The sequence below is a fragment of the Meyerozyma guilliermondii genome, genomic scaffold, assembly GCF_000149425.1.
Source record: "Meyerozyma guilliermondii ATCC 6260 scaffold_1 genomic scaffold, whole genome shotgun sequence".
Classification (NCBI taxonomy): Eukaryota; Fungi; Ascomycota; class Pichiomycetes; order Serinales; family Debaryomycetaceae; genus Meyerozyma; species Meyerozyma guilliermondii.
Window position 1 is genome coordinate 56,192 of NW_001809800.1, and position 16,370 is coordinate 72,561.

Below are 16,370 nucleotides of genomic sequence, written 5' to 3' on the forward strand. Positions count from 1 at the left end.
CCAAAAATTTCACCAATCTGAAAACTATCAACATGTCTGGATCTGCTGTCCACGGAGGAGATGAAATCAATGCCATAGTGCTTGATCCAGGCTCATACTATACACGTATCGGGTATGCTGGTGATGATTTTCCAAAGATTACAACCCCATCGTTTTTTGCCATAGGTCCAGATCCCCCTAAAAAAGGTAAACGAACCCGCATTTTTGGTGAAGCAATTGGCGTTCCCAGAAGCAATTACGAGGTCAAACCCATCATTAAGGACTCGCTTATAGTGGACTGGGACGCTGCTATCGAACAATACAAATACTACTTTGAAGACGTGTTGAAAATCAACTACAAGGAACAACCAATCCTAATTGTTGAACCAGTATGGGCAACCACCGAGTACCGTCAAAAAGTGGTGGAGGAATTCTTTGCAAACTTTGATTTCCCAGCATTATATTTGGCCAAATCTCCAACATGCATCTCATTTCAGCAGGGCCGTGCCAACTGCTTAGTGGTAGATATTGGCCATGATTCTGTATCTATCACTCCAGTAATAGACGGTATGTCTTTGTTGAGGAACACCACAAAAACACATTACGCGGGAGCATTTTTGAATGCACAAATTCAGGATATGTTGAACAAAAAATATCCAAACCTTGACCTCTGCGCAAAGTACCTGGTTCGTGACCGAACCCCAACCAAATACCCCGAGGAAGCCAAATACACTCAACGCCAACTTCCAGACAATATCACCGACTCCTTCTATGAATACCAACAGTTGGCGCTTTGGCATGAAATAAAAGAGACCATGTTGGAAGTGCCTGAGAAAAAGTTGGCATCTGACCGTGAAACATACAAAGACGAAACCCATAAAAGAAGCTTTGAACTTCCTCTGGGTCAACTGATAGAGTTGGGAATTGAGAGGTTTGAGCTTGCAGACAGTCTTTTTGACCCTAAAAGTTATCCTCTTAGAGATCAAGACAAATTTCCTCCAACAAATGGAGAAGTATCTATTAAAACCATGTATGATGATTACCGACCAGTGAAGCGCACGAAGCGTACAGAGTCGTCACAATCAAGTCCTCCACCCGAAGAGGAAGAAGCAGTGACTATTAGAGGACTTTCGCAATTGGTGGCTCATACATTGACATCAGTAGATATCGATCTCCGAGCGTCAATGGCCCACAATATTATAATTTCTGGAGGTACCTCGCTCATCACTCAATTGACAGAACGCATCCAAGCCGACCTTTCAAACACTAATCCAGGACTTAAAGTGAGATTGCATGCGGTAGGAAGCAGCGCAGAGCGCAGCAGCCAGTCGTGGATTGGAGGAAGTGTCCTCTCTTCTTTGGGTACATTTCACCAGATGTGGGTCACAAAAGAGGAGTACCAGCAAGCTGGGGCAGAAAAGATCTTGAACCAGAGATTCAGGTAAAGTGAAGTGAAAGTGAAAAGTGAAAAGTGAAAAGTGAAGTGAGGAAGAATAGACAGAAGTAGAGTACTGTATAACTAAACCAGAAACTAAGGAAAGATTTTTAATTGAATTGTAGTCTATTATTCTGTAGTCAATTCTTTGCTCAATTCTCTGCTCATTATCTACTCAATTCTTTACTCAATTCCCATTGCAGTTCCTGCAATGGTTCTCCCCTCAGCTCTTTGGCTCATCTCCTGCACCCCTCGCGTGGGCGACCCCGAGCCCCACATTTCCTGCAGACACTCCGCAGAACCTGCCTTGCTTTCCCCCAACCCCTTTCCACATTTTCTTCATAAACATGGCAGATAAATCGTCAATTCAAGGAGTTTTGGACCTTGATCCATGGTTGGAACCATTCTCGAGCCATCTTGTTGATCGTCAGAACCAATTGCAAAAATGGAAGTCGCAACTTGAGCAGTCGGAAGGTTCCTTGACCAAATTTGCGTCCTCGTATCAAACTTACGGAGTCCACGCCGACTGGCAAAATAAGAGTATTACGGTAGTGCAGTATATTCCTGATGTCAAGAGTGTTTCTATCGTTGGAGATTTCAACAATTGGAATCCTGAAGCTCATCAATTGGAACAGGTTAACAATTTTGGACTCTGGAAACTTACAATTGACTCCGTCGATGGTAAATTTGCCATTGACCATGACTCTCGCTATAAGATATCCATGGTGTTGCCTAGTGGAGAGCGTATCTATCGTTTGGACCCATGGGTAAAGAGAGCTACCTATAATAAGGACACCAACTTGTACGATGGTCGGTTCTGGAATCCAGACCATACGTATACGTTTGAAAACAAACGCCCCGTACCTGAATCGGGTATTCGTGTTTACGAGGCTCATGTGGGTATCTCGACCCCTAATCCAGAGGTTGGTACCTACAAGAATTTCACCCACAAGGTGTTGCCAATAATTCACAAATTAGGCTACAATACCGTGCAATTGATGGCCGTTATGGAACATGCATATTACGCTTCGTTTGGTTACCAAGTGACCAGTTTCTTCGCTGCTTCCTCTCGTTTCGGCACTCCAGAAGATTTAAAGGAATTGATCGATACTGCCCATGGGCTTGGGATTCGAGTACTTTTGGATGTGGTTCATTCGCACAGCTCAAAAAATGTTGACGATGGTCTTAACATGTTCAATGGCACCGACCACTACTTGTTTCATGGTGGACCAAAGGGAAACCACGACTTGTGGGACTCACGTCTTTTCAACTATTCCAATCATGAAACCCTTCGATTCTTATTGTCGAATTTGAAATTTTACTTGGATGTTTACCAATTTGATGGTTTCCGGTTCGATGGTGTCACAAGTATGCTTTACAAACATCATGGCTTGAGCTTTGGTTTCAGTGGTGACTACAATGAATACTTTAATCCAGAATGGGTCGATAATGATGCTATAATCTACATGATGTTGGCACACACTATGATGGAAGAGTATAGCACTTCTGGGTTGAAATTCACTTCTATTGCCGAAGATGTTAGTGGAATGCCTGCTCTCTGCGTTCCCATTAGCAAAGGAGGTATTGGGTATGACTATAGATTGTCCATGGCTATCCCAGATATGTGGATCAAGATCCTCAAACACTTGTCTGATGAACAGTGGGATTTGGGAAATATTGTCCACACATTGACCAACCGTCGTCATGGAGAAAAGTGTATTAGTTACTGTGAGTCTCATGACCAAGCTCTAGTGGGAGATAAGTCGATTGCATTCTGGTTGATGGACAAAGAAATGTACACCAACATGTCTACACTCACCGAAAACACCCCAGTTATCGACCGTGGAATCGCACTTCACAAGATTATTCGTCTCTTGACATTTAGCTTGGGCGGTGAAGGGTACCTTAATTTCGAAGGTAATGAGTTTGGACACCCCGAGTGGCTTGATTTTCCTCGAGCCGGTAATAATGAGTCGTATCATTATGCCCGTAGACAATTCAACTTGATTGAAGACGATTTGTTGAGATACAAGTTTTTGTTCGAGTTTGATGCAGCAATGCAACATCTCGATGAAAAATACGAAATTTTGCAATCGCCTCAAGCTTATGTTTCCCTCAAACACGAGGGTGATAAGGTTCTTGTTTTCGAAAGAAATGGTTTATTGTTCATTTTCAATCTTCATCCCACCAATTCTTACCCTGATTTTAAGGTTGGAGTCGAGACACCTGGAGTGTACAAGGTTGTTTTGAATTCTGACGATAAACAATTTGGTGGGCATGGACGTATAAGCAATGTTGATGCGGAGGGAAACGACTTGCAATTCTTCACCCACAATGAACGCTGGAATGATAGGTCTAATGCTTTATTCACCTACATTCCTTCGAGAACTGCGCTAGTGCTTCAAATTAAAGAGAAAATTTAATTCCTAAATAATACACAATAATCACGACTTTTTGTACTGCAAATGGCACACTGCAAGTACCTTATTGATAAGATCACCCAATTCTCTCATGTCGTCGGAGTCATCCTTCATGTACTTGGCGGCTTGTCGTATGGCGTGAACATTTACGGGCCATACCAGAACGTCAGAGTCGTAAGTCTTCAAGATTCCAATAATGTCCTTAGCAAGTTTGTTAGTATAGTCGGGAGTGTAATTACTGATTTGACTGGACAAAACTGGATCATCTGCGAGTCTCGTTTGCAAAGACTGATGTAAGGCTATTTTGCATAACTTGAAGTTCAAGTTGAAAATAGCAGTACCTTCGGTACCAAAAAATATTACAGGGTACCTTCTGCTGGAAGATGCTGGTTTGCAAATGATTGGTTTCATAGCCATGGGGACACTAGCTTCAAACTCATTGACACTTTGATTTAATTGGAGCCATTTCTGCGAGCATTTTTTCGACTCTGTTTCCTCTTTGGTGAGCACCATTGGTTGGAAGAGGAAATCGTGGACACAGCACAGAAGATATATCATTCTGCGAATCCACCACACTTCTTCTTCACGAGACATCACCGATTCATCGTCCAGGTTGCCAGGATACGTTGCTGACTCAAACCAGTCAAAATACTCTGGATCCAATGGCCGCCAGAACGTATCGATAGGATACATGGTGGGCAAGTCATATTTCAATGATAAAACCATATCACTAAGTATCATGGCCCAGAATAACCCTTGGTAGAATGGGGACGATTTCAAGAGACTAGGTTTCTGAGCTTGCATATTCTTACGCAAAATCGACGAGAAGATACTTGCTGCACCTTTGATATAGGTAGCGTCTTCAGCCACAAGGAAGAGTTCGTAGACACATAACATGATGGTACTCAAAAGACAGCGGGCAATGATTCCAGATTCATTGGTTTCAACCCCTGGCATGCTGAGATGGTACCGAATCAGCTTGATACATTGATGGTAGTAATTAATCGTCACAGACGGATCGACACTATCTGGGTTGATCCTATTGAGGATCATGGAAGCCAAGCAGTAGATGGAGTCCAGAATCATACGAGTTTCATCAAGGAGAGCCACATGAGGCACCACAAGGCGGAACATGTCACAGGGAAGAAAGATATCGAGACTTTTAGTCAAATTGTTGACAAACAAATCGAGCAATTTAGCCTCGAACTTATCCTCCACCTTCAAGTAAAGAATGAATGGTTCCGGGACGTCAATGGCCAATGCGTCTTGAAAATGACGGAGCATATCGTCAATCGATGCTTCTCCCACCAGGTGAGGCAGCCTCAGTTTTTTCCATGCCGCTCTGAAATCGCCGGAAAGCTTGTGGATCCGAGGCTTCGAGTTACGTTTAGTATTTTTCGGCTTGAAAGTGCCGCCTTTGGGTGCTGGTGACGATTCTTGTTTGAGATGCGGCCGACCAAGTGGTTGCGAAACCATGGGAGCTCTGACCGGCACCAGATGCTGGCGAGGAGACGATTGTTGCCGAGGATACATGTGCTGCATGTACGGGTAGTAAGGGATCCCTGGATACTGGTAAGGTATAAATTGTTGGGCGGGAGGTGCTAAGTACTGGTGTTGGTCCATGGGCATATGGGTAGGTCTTTGCCATGAAAGTTGATGTTGAGCCAATGGATTGGGCTGGTTTTCATATATAGGTGGTTGCGGTCGGTAATAGGGCTGGGGTTTGACATCTTCTCCACTGGGAATGTATTGTTGGTTGGGATCGAGGGACGAAATGGGAGGAATGGATGGCGGCTGGTTGGCCGTGGGAATGTAATCTTGAGGCGAATTATAGTTGTAGTAACTCATGGAGGGTGGAATACACGTAAAAGCCGGTCGGATGGACGCTGGAACACCCGCTGTGGTCTGGGTTGAAAAAAATGTAATGAATCCTGTTTACCTTGATGCGCCCACCTCGCGCATTTTTGTAGGCTAGTATAACCGGGACAAGCAACACCAACAAAAGTTATGTCCAAGGAAATCACTATCTTTGTGTTTGACTTGTCGTGTCCGTCTGTTGAGCTCCAAACATGTCTCAGCTACTTTAATGATGTGGTTATAACCAAAATTATCAAGGGCAGAAAGACAGATTACGTTTCGATAATTGGGATGTTATTCCCCCATTACTGCTCATGCCTACGCCGACGAGGGCATGTTCAAACACATAGAAGTGGTGTGCCACAAGGAGGTGCCCACGTACAAAAAGCTCAAGGAATGGACAAAAAAATTGACTTCAACAACCAAAATAAAACCAGATGCCGCCGACTGTTTTGACGCTTTTATGATAGGAGCAGGTCTCCTTAACGAAACCCTGAAACTCAAGTTCATTCGAAACATCGTGGTGTTCACGAATGGTCAAGTACCTATGACGTCGTGGAATACAGACTTGGCCAAGGCATCGGCTGGTGCGATCAATTCTATGGACGTCAATGTCATTGTGGGAGTACCTGGATTGCAAGAAGAAAACGAAAATATAGTTCAATGGCGGAAAAAACTCAAAGAGTTTCGTCATGGTCACTTGGCAGATGCACAATCTTTGGCCAATTCCCCCAATTATACCCCACCATTGAAGCGAGTACGGCCCATACGAGCCGCTAAAGATATTCTCCAGCTTCGCTTGGGCGCCGATATCTCTCAATTGGTCACTTCAGACTCCTATGACCCTGCATCCGATATCTGTCTTTGCTTGGAGGTGGAAGTCTACCCAGCCGTCAAAATAGAAAAGCCCATTGCTGCTCACCAGTACTTGGTAAGCGACAAAGTTTCTCAGATCAAGACAGAGACTTCGTATTACATTCGAGGAGAGGGAGAAGAAAACGTTCCTATAGTGAAAGGAGATTGGGTGGATGGATTCAAGTATTCCAATTTTGATCTTATAGCTGTCGATGAAAGTCTTCGTGGTCTTGCGACCTTGAAAACAGATACGGGTTTGGATATCTTGGGATTCATTCATCGAGAAAAGGTTCCAATGGCTTATTTCACTTCTGAATCCTTCTATGTTGCACCAACATCGGAAGCACAGGGAAATGCTATAGGTGTTGCTGCTTTTTGCAAGGCGTTGATAGAGCTTGATTCGTTTGCAATCACGAGATACGTGCAGAAAGCTAATGACGAAGTACAGATGTGTGTATTGATGCCAGTCAAAATCCTTCATAAGGATAAACATATCTATGCATTTTCCATGACAAGATTACCGTTTAAAGAAGATGAAAAAATGGGCCGATTCCCAAAATTGAGCACCTTCACCACTACCAGCGGCAAGAAGATAGACGAGCCTAATGACCTCGACATGAAAATGGAGGAATTTATCCAGTCCAAAGACCTTGATGCCGTGCTTGGCTCATCTGGTCCGGCGACTATTTCGAATCGAAAAGTCACCATGAGAGAACCCAGTTCTTTGCCTGTGGAATTGCCTGTCCAACCGACATTGATACCTTCATCCCCAGCAATACAAAAATACAACCAGAACTTAAAGAGAATTATCGCCAAGTCCCTCGGCCATGATTCGCTCCCAGCTTACCTTCAGCAAGAAAAATTCGTGGAAAACGTAATGTCCGGAAACGATACCAATCTTTTCAATTTGGGTAATATCTTGTCGGTGAACGGCGAGTCGAAATGGCTTTTTGATGTCAACAAAAAATCCAACGATGCCTCGCACAAGCTTCTTGAATCTTTGGACATAGAGTACACTTCCAAAAAGTTTCTCGATCAAGAGAAACAGAAGAAAAAATGGCATGCGGGACCAAACTCTCGACTTGGACATGGAACCTACGGAGCCCACGAAGGTCCATACGAAGAAGAATTGGAGTTGGACCAGCTATTGGAATGATCTACAACTTGAACAATTGGTTCTGGTGGTCTGCTGCTCGGTCCTTGGCATTACGCTTGCGAGCCTTGGAAGTGGCTGTTCCATCTTCACCTAAACGGTCTGTAAGTTTTTTCGTAACTTGCATCGAAGCCACTCGATTCGTTTCCAAGTTAAGGTTCAGTCTGATTTCTTCTTCGTTCTGTTCGAGAACTGGAGCTAGGTCAAATAATCCTTTGTATTGGTCCAGTTTACCCTGTTTCCATTTGCTGACCCAGTGTATAGCCATTCCTTCCATATCGAAAGTACCATCTTTTCTCACCACGTTTCTTGTCTCTGCTATTTTGTAAAGCAATTCGTCCACGGAATTGGTCGGGTGGTCGATGTACTCGCTATACTTGGAACCACTGGGATCTTGAAGATTGAGGATATACAACAAGTAATCAGCCTGGATTACTGGGTCCACAAATGAGGTGTGAACACAGCCTACAAGTGATAGTGCAAGCATGGTTTCAGCGTCTTTCACAGTTGGAAGAAACACTCCTGGAGTATCGTGGACAAGTATATCTGGATCATTGGAAAGTTTTATAATCTCGCTAGTGGCCCTGGTGACTCCAGGTTGACCTCCAGTTCGGGCCACTTTACGGACTTTGGAAGACACTGCTCCCGAGTTGTCAAGCCCAACACTCCTCAAAGTATTTACAAGAGTGGACTTACCGACATTTGGCATCCCAATGAGCATCATACGAAGCCCTAATGGAGGTGGAGGAGACATCTCAAAGTAGCGGTCTTTTATGAAATTCAAGATCTTTTTACTATCTTGTTTGTTTCGAGCATCAACGAACAAGTACTGTTCATTGCGACTTTTATGGAGTTTATCGGTCCATGGCCGCTTGAGCACCGAAAGATCCTTTTTCGAGTATATGATGAGTCGAGGCTTGTGCGCTAGCACTTTATTGAAGAGCACATTGATCGTAGATATGGGTGCTCGAGAATCTCTGACTTCAAGAATAAAATCTATTTGCGGAGCCAAGCTGCCGAACTTGTTGAGTGCCTTCTGGTGGTGGCCCTTGAAGTTTGAAAGTGGAATCCGGTACGTGGGAAATACTCGTCGTGGTACAAAGGACATAGTGAGAGTTTCGCGATGAGATATTTTGGAGAGATTCCGATGACATAAATTTCAGTGCGATTCAGTGCGATTCTTCCACTTATGCCACTAGTTACATTTACTGGACTTCCGAGCTCGGGAAAGACCAAGTTTGCCAAGCAACTCGTTGACTCCCTACAGAAAAGGATCGAGGAATCCAAAACTACAAAGGAACCAGGCCACAACTACTCGGTGATATACCATAGTGATGAAACATTGGGGATCAGTAAAGACGTTTATAAGGACTCCACGCAAGAAAAACATGCCAGAGGAACCCAGATGTCGGCGGTAAAGAGAGATTTGGCACGAAATACAATTGTGGTGTTGGATACAATGGCATATATTAAGGGTTTTCGTTATCAGCTTTACTGCGAAGCTAAAGGTTTGGCTACTCCACACTGTGTAGTCCATGTTGTGAGTTCCGTGGACAATTGTGTTCAATGGAACAGAGAATGGGATGAGGAAGTCATCAGACAGCTAGCAATGAGATATGAAGAGCCCAATGGAGATACGCGTTGGGATTCACCGTTATTCACGGTTGTTGCAGCCGATGACAATGAAACACTTCCCATTGATGAAATGTGGGACTGTTTGGTACTCAAAAAAGTGGCTCCACCCAACGCAGCTACACTTGTAAAACCAACTTCTGGCAACAATTTTCTTCAAGAACTTGACCAGAAAACTCAAGCAGTAATAAGTGCCATAGTTCAGCATCAGCAAATTGCCAGTATTGGAGGTCAGGTCAAAGTTGAAGACATGGTAATAGACATGCCAGCGCATGCGGTCAGCACGGCTCAGCTCCAGAGGATACGAAGGACATTTGTTGCTTTGAACCGGATGAGAAGTATCGACATCGACCGTATTACGTCTTTATTTGTAGAGTATATAAACCGGACATTTGAGTCCGAGTAATGCATTAATAGTATCATTTTTTCCGCTGGTTTTTCCACTTGAACTGCGGTTTCCCGTCGACAACTGTCTTCTTCTTGCTTCCCTTCTTCATCAACTCTCGAGTCAAATCCATACGCTCCTCCACCTTTCGCAACTGGCGTTCTCGATCCATACGACTTTTTAGCAATTTGTACAGTTTAACCTTCTTTTCATGAAGCCTTTCTACATCCACATCTTCCACATTCACCACCCGCTCCAACTTTTCCAAGTCCAGATTTCGAAGACGGTTCTCTCTTCTATTCACCATGGACTTGTCGGTGTCGAAATATTCCTCTGGCTTAAAGTTTTTCTGGTCCTCAACCGAGTCTACGAACACCGTATGGGACCCGCGAGCTCCAAAATCAAGCTGGTTCTTTTGCTTTTCGATTTTCAGAGCCTCATTCATCCTCATGGTACGAACATAGTTGGCATCTTGGGTCTTGAGCAACTGCACTTGCTGCACAGAAAGCACCTCTTCTCCCCTATCTGCCTGTAGAATGCCCCTGCTGTCGGTTTTTCGCCTGGTCATACCATGGTAATATTCATCAGGATTGTAGTTGCTTGCCTTGGCACGAAGAGCCTTGAGAGCAGATTGTTTCTTATGGTAATCGGCCGCCCGAAGTTTATAATCCTTCTTTTTCTCTAGTAAGCCAAACCGGGCCCGGTCCAGCGTCTGAGACCTTTCTCTGTGCTGTTTTTTCTGCACATTGTGCACCAACTTGGCCATGCTAAAATATAGTCTAAAGAAACCTGCAGCTGCGAAATGCGATGCCCTAAATTCTCACCACTTTGTCGCGCGGTTTAGCTACCATGTTATCCAACATATGGCGAAGACCAAAGCGACTTTCCTTTCGTTACTTGGCCCCTATAGCACATAGAAGCATCGCTCAGACCAAAAATTTGGTCACCAAGCCTGAAAATATTAGAAATACTGAAGGTTCTGAAAATAATGACACTGTACAGCTGGAACTTCCATGGTATTTGCGGGACGATGCTGCGTCGCCCCTAGCTGAAACTGCCCAAGTAGAGCTCCCAGAAGTTCCAGAGTCTGCTCCCAAAACCATAAACTCGTTTCTAGAGCTAGTTGCAAAAGACTATGGATTCGATAACCTTGTCTTCTTCGACATGACCCAGTTGGATAGCGACCACGACTATAGCACCCACCATCAGCCAGCAAAGTACATCCTCATCGCTTCTGGAAAGTCGGAAAAACACATAATGAAGGCTGCGAGTCAGCTAAGGATCCACATCAAGCACACATACGACCATCTTCCTTCAATTGAAGGTATGGTTACTGGTGGAACCAGTCCACGAGCCAGACGCCGTATGCTCCGGCGCTCCAGAAAGGGCCCTATGGCAACAGACAATGAGTATGGAAAAGCTGCAAATAGCTGGGTGATGTGTGAGACCGGAGTAGATGGACTTTTCATCCACATGCTCACCGCCGATCGCAGACAAGAGCTCAATTTGGAGAGCTTATGGTGTCGAGAGGAAGATGCCTGGCGCTACGAGCAACAGCCTGCAAAAGCTGAAAACTCGGATCACATTTTTAGCGGAGTTCGTCGCTTCCATACTATGGGACCGTTCTATATGGCTACCAAGGGTAAGCCACTCCAAAAGTTGTTGAACAGCGACTCTTCCATTCCCGGCGTCGAGCTCAAGGGCCTTATATCCGACTTTGAGAAAAGCGGTGACTCCACCTCAAAATTCGAGTTTTACCGTATAATCCACTTACTTGACCCAAACCTCGTTCTGTTGAAGTCTCTCGCCAATATTCTTATTTCAAGCAAGATACCCAAAATCGAGGCTGTGGTTGCCTACATGAAAGTCTTGATGGACTCACAAGAAATAGCTGCTCCTGAACAGACCACAGCAGCTATGAATGAGCTGGTGGATACTAGGCTCGATTTTTTGCTGCAATTCGTGTCTGATATCTATGCATATAGTGGTGAGCAAATCGAACTAGTTGGCCACCCAGAATTGGTCCCACTTTTGTGGAACCTTACTGTTGTCAACCTTAAACCTCATGTTATTGGCTCCAGAACCATCGATGAAGCGATCCACAATGAAATCGAAAAGGAACATTTCGGTAACTATCCCTCAGTTCATATTGCTTCGAACCGCAACCGTGATATCTACGATTTGATTTCCAGCTACAATGAGGCTCATTCGTTGACCCCAACCACCTCTTTCAAAGAGATGGTGCTTTTCACTTATGGAAACGCTGGCAAGTGGGACAAATTCTGGAGCACATTTGAGGTCTCCTTCAATTTGCTAAACGACCAAGAACACCAGACTATGACAAAGTGGTTGAGGTTGGTGGTGTATTTGGATCTCAGAAACGACCCAGTAGCCATAAACACCTTTTTGAACAAGTATTGGAGCCGGAGTTTTCCATCGTCTGTCACTGACCTTGAAACGAGAAACTTTGAATCTGAAAAAGAAAAAGACTTGTTCAAAACCACAATTCAGAGCATACTACAAAAGGTGGAAACGCCTACATCTGCAGAGATTCAAACTACTATAGATAGACTTTAGTGGTCCTTGTATATAATAACATCTTCTCCAAAAACGCTAATCAAATTACGCGCGACGCGATAAAATTATAGTTCTTCTTTCATGTCTGAGCTAAGTGATCTCAGGAAAGAGATCAAGGCCTGGGAACATTCCTTTCAGAAAAAGCATGGGCGAGTACCTCTTCGAGAAGATATCAAGCAGAACAATGTAATTTCCAGTCTATACAAACAGTATCGTGATCTTAAAAAAGGCCCTGCGAAGACACTAAAACTGCCTAAAAAGACAAGAATAGATGTACAAATTGGAGATTCCGATGAAGACGGGAGTGGTACCGATATGGAGAATACAACCAGTGTTGCTGTGGGTATACAATTGGGCCCGACCCCACAAGCAAATGGTAAAATATTGTCTCTCTTTGACACTCGAATGACTCCTCCCGAATCGTCTCCCCTAAAATCCAAGCAAACCTTGCAAGTAAAGGAAGAGGTCTCAGACGACAAGATCTTTAAGACACCCACAAAGAAGCGAATTGTTGATATCAATGCTCAACTTCAAGCCGCAGCTCATCAAACTAGTCTGTCCATAATAAAGTCATCTCCAAACGTTCTGCCTGTACCCTCTCCTGTCAGGCAAACACCACGTTATATGTCACGAAACATGTTCATGGCCACTGAGTATGGCCCTGTAACCCCTTCCAAACCTACACAAGGGTTCGAAGTGTCGCCATCTCCACTCAAACCACAGCGACTTTTCAACTATGGTACTAAACGGCTTGCAGACATTTTCAACGAAGTTCAGTCTATAAAGGAGAATATAGTCGTGCCTGAAGACTTGAATGACCCGGTGAGTGAAGAAGAAGTCGACGGAGAAAAATCTAGTGAAGGACCAAAACCCAAGAAAGCAAAGACTCAAAAGAGAACAACCCGTAGATGGAAGATCAAGCCCAGACCAGAAGCTGAAAACGAGACTAGTCTCGAAAAGAAGGATATCCATGAAGCAATCCAGGACATAGACGAAAAGCGCCAGAGAAACCACGAACGGTACTTGAATTCGGAAGATGAAGAGTCTGACGCCGAACCTGAAAAGATCATTCCACAGGCTCTGGGCAAAAAGATCAAACCAGTAAGCATGAACTATCAAAGGCTCAAGATTAATGATCCCAGAGCCAAAGCATTCAAGAGAAGGATGAGACGTTAGCATTAGCATTAAATACATATTCAAGAAGGCATCATTACAAGTAGTTCATCGTCTCCACCTTTGGGAAACTGAACCCGATTACGAATCGGTTCCTCTTGCAGTGTGTCATTATCCTGCTGGACGCTGTGCTTGTATTGTGGTTTCTCCCACTTGTTGTGATCCTTCTCATAATCCCAGTACTTTTTAACTTCTGTATCTGGCTTATTTGGTTCCACAAGTTCATCATCTGCTATAGTCTCAGATGGTGTTTCAGTATCGTCAGCTACCCATTTTTCAACCATAGTCACCTTTCCATCTCTTATCACCATTTCAACTGCCTTTTTTCCTCGACCCTTTCTCGAGGCTTCAATTTGTTCGTATTTCCTCAAATTCTTCTGCTGCTTTTTCAAGTGAAGAGCACGCTCCACGGGAGAAAGCCATATACTTCCACTGTTCGAGAGAGTTGGCATTTCAAAGTCAGAAGCGTTGTCGATGATTTTGGTCCTTTCAGCACCAGTTGCCTGAAAGTCTAGCAACGATTCAAGACGATTCTGGGCATTTATAAGATCAGCATCCACATCTTTTTCTGAAGCGTACCGTTCAAGTTCTTTTTCTTGAGCCTCAATTTCACGCTGGTGCTGCTCGTCTTCTTCTTTGTCCTTCTTCTCCTTCTTGCGGGCTTCCTCGGCTTCTTTCAATGCTCTGTCTTGTGCTTTCCACATATTTTCACCTGCTCTCATTTGAACCACAATCTTCTTTTTACGTTGAGCTGGAGATTCCTGTTGCTGTACTGCTTTGTCGCGAACCTTCTCCTGCTTCTTTTCCACAGAATCTCGTTCCTGTTTCAAAATCTCTATGATTTCTTGTTTGTCTTTTGGGCTTAAGAGCTCTTGGCCGCAGTAAGAACACGGTTGCAAACCTTCCTTTTCACATATGATTTTGCCGCAGTTGAGACAGTTGGGAGCCACCTCGAATAATGGGTGCCTGGTGGCCATGCAATTACATCTCCGAACCACTCCTTTCAAAATTTCATCCTTTCCCGATGCAGATTCAAGTTCGTTAAGCGCAGCTTCAACGTCTTTCAAATTGTTCAAATTCTTCTTTTTGCCTCTTTTCGCCTGCTGGGCAGAAAGCTGGTTCGATGGTTTCAATGAAAGTAGTTCAGACGTGGTGGCTGATGTAGTATTGTTTGCTAGTCGTCCTCTGCTCTGTTTCGGTGTCTCTGGTTCCGATTGTCCCCAAACCCCGGCTTTCTCATTCTTTTTCTGTGACTTCGGTTCTACGCTTACCTTCTTTCTTAATGAATCCTCCTCTTGCTTGAGCGAAAAGTATGTCTCAATGAATCGAAGTACATTTTCGGAGTCTCCAAGAATATTGAAAAAGTACGATTGTATCTCGTCTTCGCTCTGAAGGTTCAAGGAGTACTCAACCATCTCGTTGCATGTTTCCTTGTCAAAGCCAAGGGTATTCCCTATGAAATTGGCCGCATAGCTCTTTAGTTTGGTGTACATTGGTGAACCACAAGAAATGAGTAACCTTGTTTAGTTGTGGGTGTTTGGGCGCCATCCGCTTTCGAACCTTCAACACTTTGATGTTGTCTCATGTCCGATCCGGAAGAACTCAAGGCAAAATACGCAGAGATAGCGTGGCTCAAGAAGCAAATCGAGGAGAAGAAGGCCGCTCGAGGCCGCAGAAGTGATAAAAATGGAATATCCAAGCCTAGTCGAAAACAATTTCCAACTCCACAAATCAACTTGAAACCTCTAAAAGTGGATTCTGGCGATGAAAATTACATATCGAGCACCACAAGTCGTGGGATGACTCTTGTGAACACAAATATCTACGAACGAGAACAAAAACTGCAGTTGCTCAAGGCTGAAGCTGCCCGAAAATTGCAAATAGAAGCACAGGAGCGAAATCGACAACGGAAATGGAAACCTCGAATCGACAAAAATAAAACTAAAACAGACCATTGCGACAGAATTGCTATCTCAGACCAGATATTTGCCGTGTGTGGTGGCGGCAATAAACTCGTACCTCTAACAGTACCACCTCCGGACTCAGAGGGCCAAATCATCATGTGGAACTCTATCAAGTATATTCGCAAAAAAAACGGCACATTTCGCCGAGTGGGCAAATCTGCAGAGTATGTATTTTCATCAAGTCAAAGTGGTAATACTAACGTTAGCACCAGCGAAGATTGTCGCTACTACACCCGAATAGGTAAGTACCTCCCGAATCACATTTCTTTGGCACTTCTAACTTCAGGAATATGCAAAAAAAGTTCTCATTGCAAGTATTTGCACGATCCAAGTCACATTCGGGCTTGTCGTCAATACCTACAAAACAAGTGTACCAATACAAATTGTCTTCTAAACCACGAACCTGATGAACACAATACCCCAATTTGTAAGTATTATAAGCAGGGCAGCTGCACCAGTCCCAACTGCCATTTTTTGCACAGTGAAAAGCCACAAGATCCAGATCTGTACATATGTTTGTGTCGACCATTTTCTGTTGGAGGGTGGTGTCCTCGAGGCCTTAAATGTCCGTTCCGCCATGATTTCGAATGTCCTGATTTTGAAGAGTCGGGAACTTGTCCTCGAGGTTTTTCATGTTTCTTGGCACATCCAGTGACCAAGCGGACCCAGCAAATAATGGCGACCAAGACGGACGATGATGTGGTGATTGACAACGAAAAACCTACAATAAGTAGTTTTACCGTTGATCCTCTGCAACTCTTCGTCACCACAAATGGATTATACGATATGTATGTCGATGAAAAAGAACCAAAACAAGATAATAAGTTCATGATCAACTTGGAAAGCGACTCGGATGACCTAGAGGACAACAACGACTACGTTAGTGTATAATATATAGAGCTGTAGTAATATACATCTTCCCTGAATTGGCTGCAAATTT

General features: G+C 44.0%; 11 protein-coding genes across 11 annotated transcripts; 7 read left to right on the plus strand and 4 right to left on the minus strand. All coding sequences in view use genetic code 12, as the record gives it.

The window, feature by feature from the left end:
* Positions 1-32: 32 nt before the first annotated feature.
* Positions 33-1,424, plus strand: ARP4 (Arp4p; the record flags this gene model as incomplete). Its single annotated transcript, XM_001486607.1, has 1 exon — positions 33-1,424. One exon carries the CDS (start codon positions 33-35, stop codon positions 1,422-1,424), a length of 1,392 nt encoding a protein of 463 aa, XP_001486657.2.
* Positions 1,425-1,761: 337 nt separating this feature from the next.
* On the plus strand, positions 1,762-3,837 carry GLC3 (1,4-alpha-glucan branching enzyme; the record flags this gene model as incomplete). Its single annotated transcript, XM_001486608.1, has 1 exon — positions 1,762-3,837. One exon carries the CDS (start codon positions 1,762-1,764, stop codon positions 3,835-3,837), a length of 2,076 nt encoding a protein of 691 aa, XP_001486658.1.
* Positions 3,838-3,858: 21 nt separating this feature from the next.
* Positions 3,859-5,682, minus strand: PGUG_00036 (uncharacterized protein; the record flags this gene model as incomplete). Its single annotated transcript, XM_001486609.1, has 1 exon — positions 3,859-5,682. One exon carries the CDS (start codon positions 5,680-5,682, stop codon positions 3,859-3,861), a length of 1,824 nt encoding a protein of 607 aa, XP_001486659.2.
* A 343-nt stretch (positions 5,683-6,025) lies between these two features.
* On the plus strand, positions 6,026-7,702 carry YKU80 (ATP-dependent DNA helicase; the record flags this gene model as incomplete). Its single annotated transcript, XM_001486610.1, has 1 exon — positions 6,026-7,702. One exon carries the CDS (start codon positions 6,026-6,028, stop codon positions 7,700-7,702), a length of 1,677 nt encoding a protein of 558 aa, XP_001486660.2.
* Position 7,703: 1 nt separating this feature from the next.
* Positions 7,704-8,807, minus strand: MTG1 (putative GTPase; the record flags this gene model as incomplete). Its single annotated transcript, XM_001486611.1, has 1 exon — positions 7,704-8,807. The coding sequence occupies one exon, from the start codon at positions 8,805-8,807 to the stop codon at positions 7,704-7,706; it is 1,104 nt and encodes a 367-aa protein (XP_001486661.2).
* An 81-nt stretch (positions 8,808-8,888) lies between these two features.
* KTI12 (Kti12p) lies at positions 8,889-9,737 on the plus strand (the record flags this gene model as incomplete). The annotated part of the gene is made up of 1 exon (XM_001486612.1): positions 8,889-9,737. The coding sequence occupies one exon, from the start codon at positions 8,889-8,891 to the stop codon at positions 9,735-9,737; it is 849 nt and encodes a 282-aa protein (XP_001486662.1).
* A 13-nt stretch (positions 9,738-9,750) lies between these two features.
* PGUG_00040 (rRNA-processing protein) lies at positions 9,751-10,482 on the minus strand (the record flags this gene model as incomplete). The annotated part of the gene is made up of 1 exon (XM_001486613.1): positions 9,751-10,482. The coding sequence occupies one exon, from the start codon at positions 10,480-10,482 to the stop codon at positions 9,751-9,753; it is 732 nt and encodes a 243-aa protein (XP_001486663.2).
* Positions 10,483-10,565: 83 nt separating this feature from the next.
* Positions 10,566-12,293, plus strand: PGUG_00041 (uncharacterized protein; the record flags this gene model as incomplete). Its single annotated transcript, XM_001486614.1, has 1 exon — positions 10,566-12,293. One exon carries the CDS (start codon positions 10,566-10,568, stop codon positions 12,291-12,293), a length of 1,728 nt encoding a protein of 575 aa, XP_001486664.2.
* Positions 12,294-12,374: 81 nt separating this feature from the next.
* On the plus strand, positions 12,375-13,469 carry PGUG_00042 (uncharacterized protein; the record flags this gene model as incomplete). Its single annotated transcript, XM_001486615.1, has 1 exon — positions 12,375-13,469. One exon carries the CDS (start codon positions 12,375-12,377, stop codon positions 13,467-13,469), a length of 1,095 nt encoding a protein of 364 aa, XP_001486665.2.
* A 20-nt stretch (positions 13,470-13,489) lies between these two features.
* PGUG_00043 (uncharacterized protein) lies at positions 13,490-14,959 on the minus strand (the record flags this gene model as incomplete). The annotated part of the gene is made up of 1 exon (XM_001486616.1): positions 13,490-14,959. One exon carries the CDS (start codon positions 14,957-14,959, stop codon positions 13,490-13,492), a length of 1,470 nt encoding a protein of 489 aa, XP_001486666.2.
* A 90-nt stretch (positions 14,960-15,049) lies between these two features.
* PGUG_00044 (uncharacterized protein) lies at positions 15,050-16,321 on the plus strand (the record flags this gene model as incomplete). Its single annotated transcript, XM_001486617.1, has 1 exon — positions 15,050-16,321. One exon carries the CDS (start codon positions 15,050-15,052, stop codon positions 16,319-16,321), a length of 1,272 nt encoding a protein of 423 aa, XP_001486667.2.
* Between the last annotated feature and the right edge of the window lie 49 nt (positions 16,322-16,370).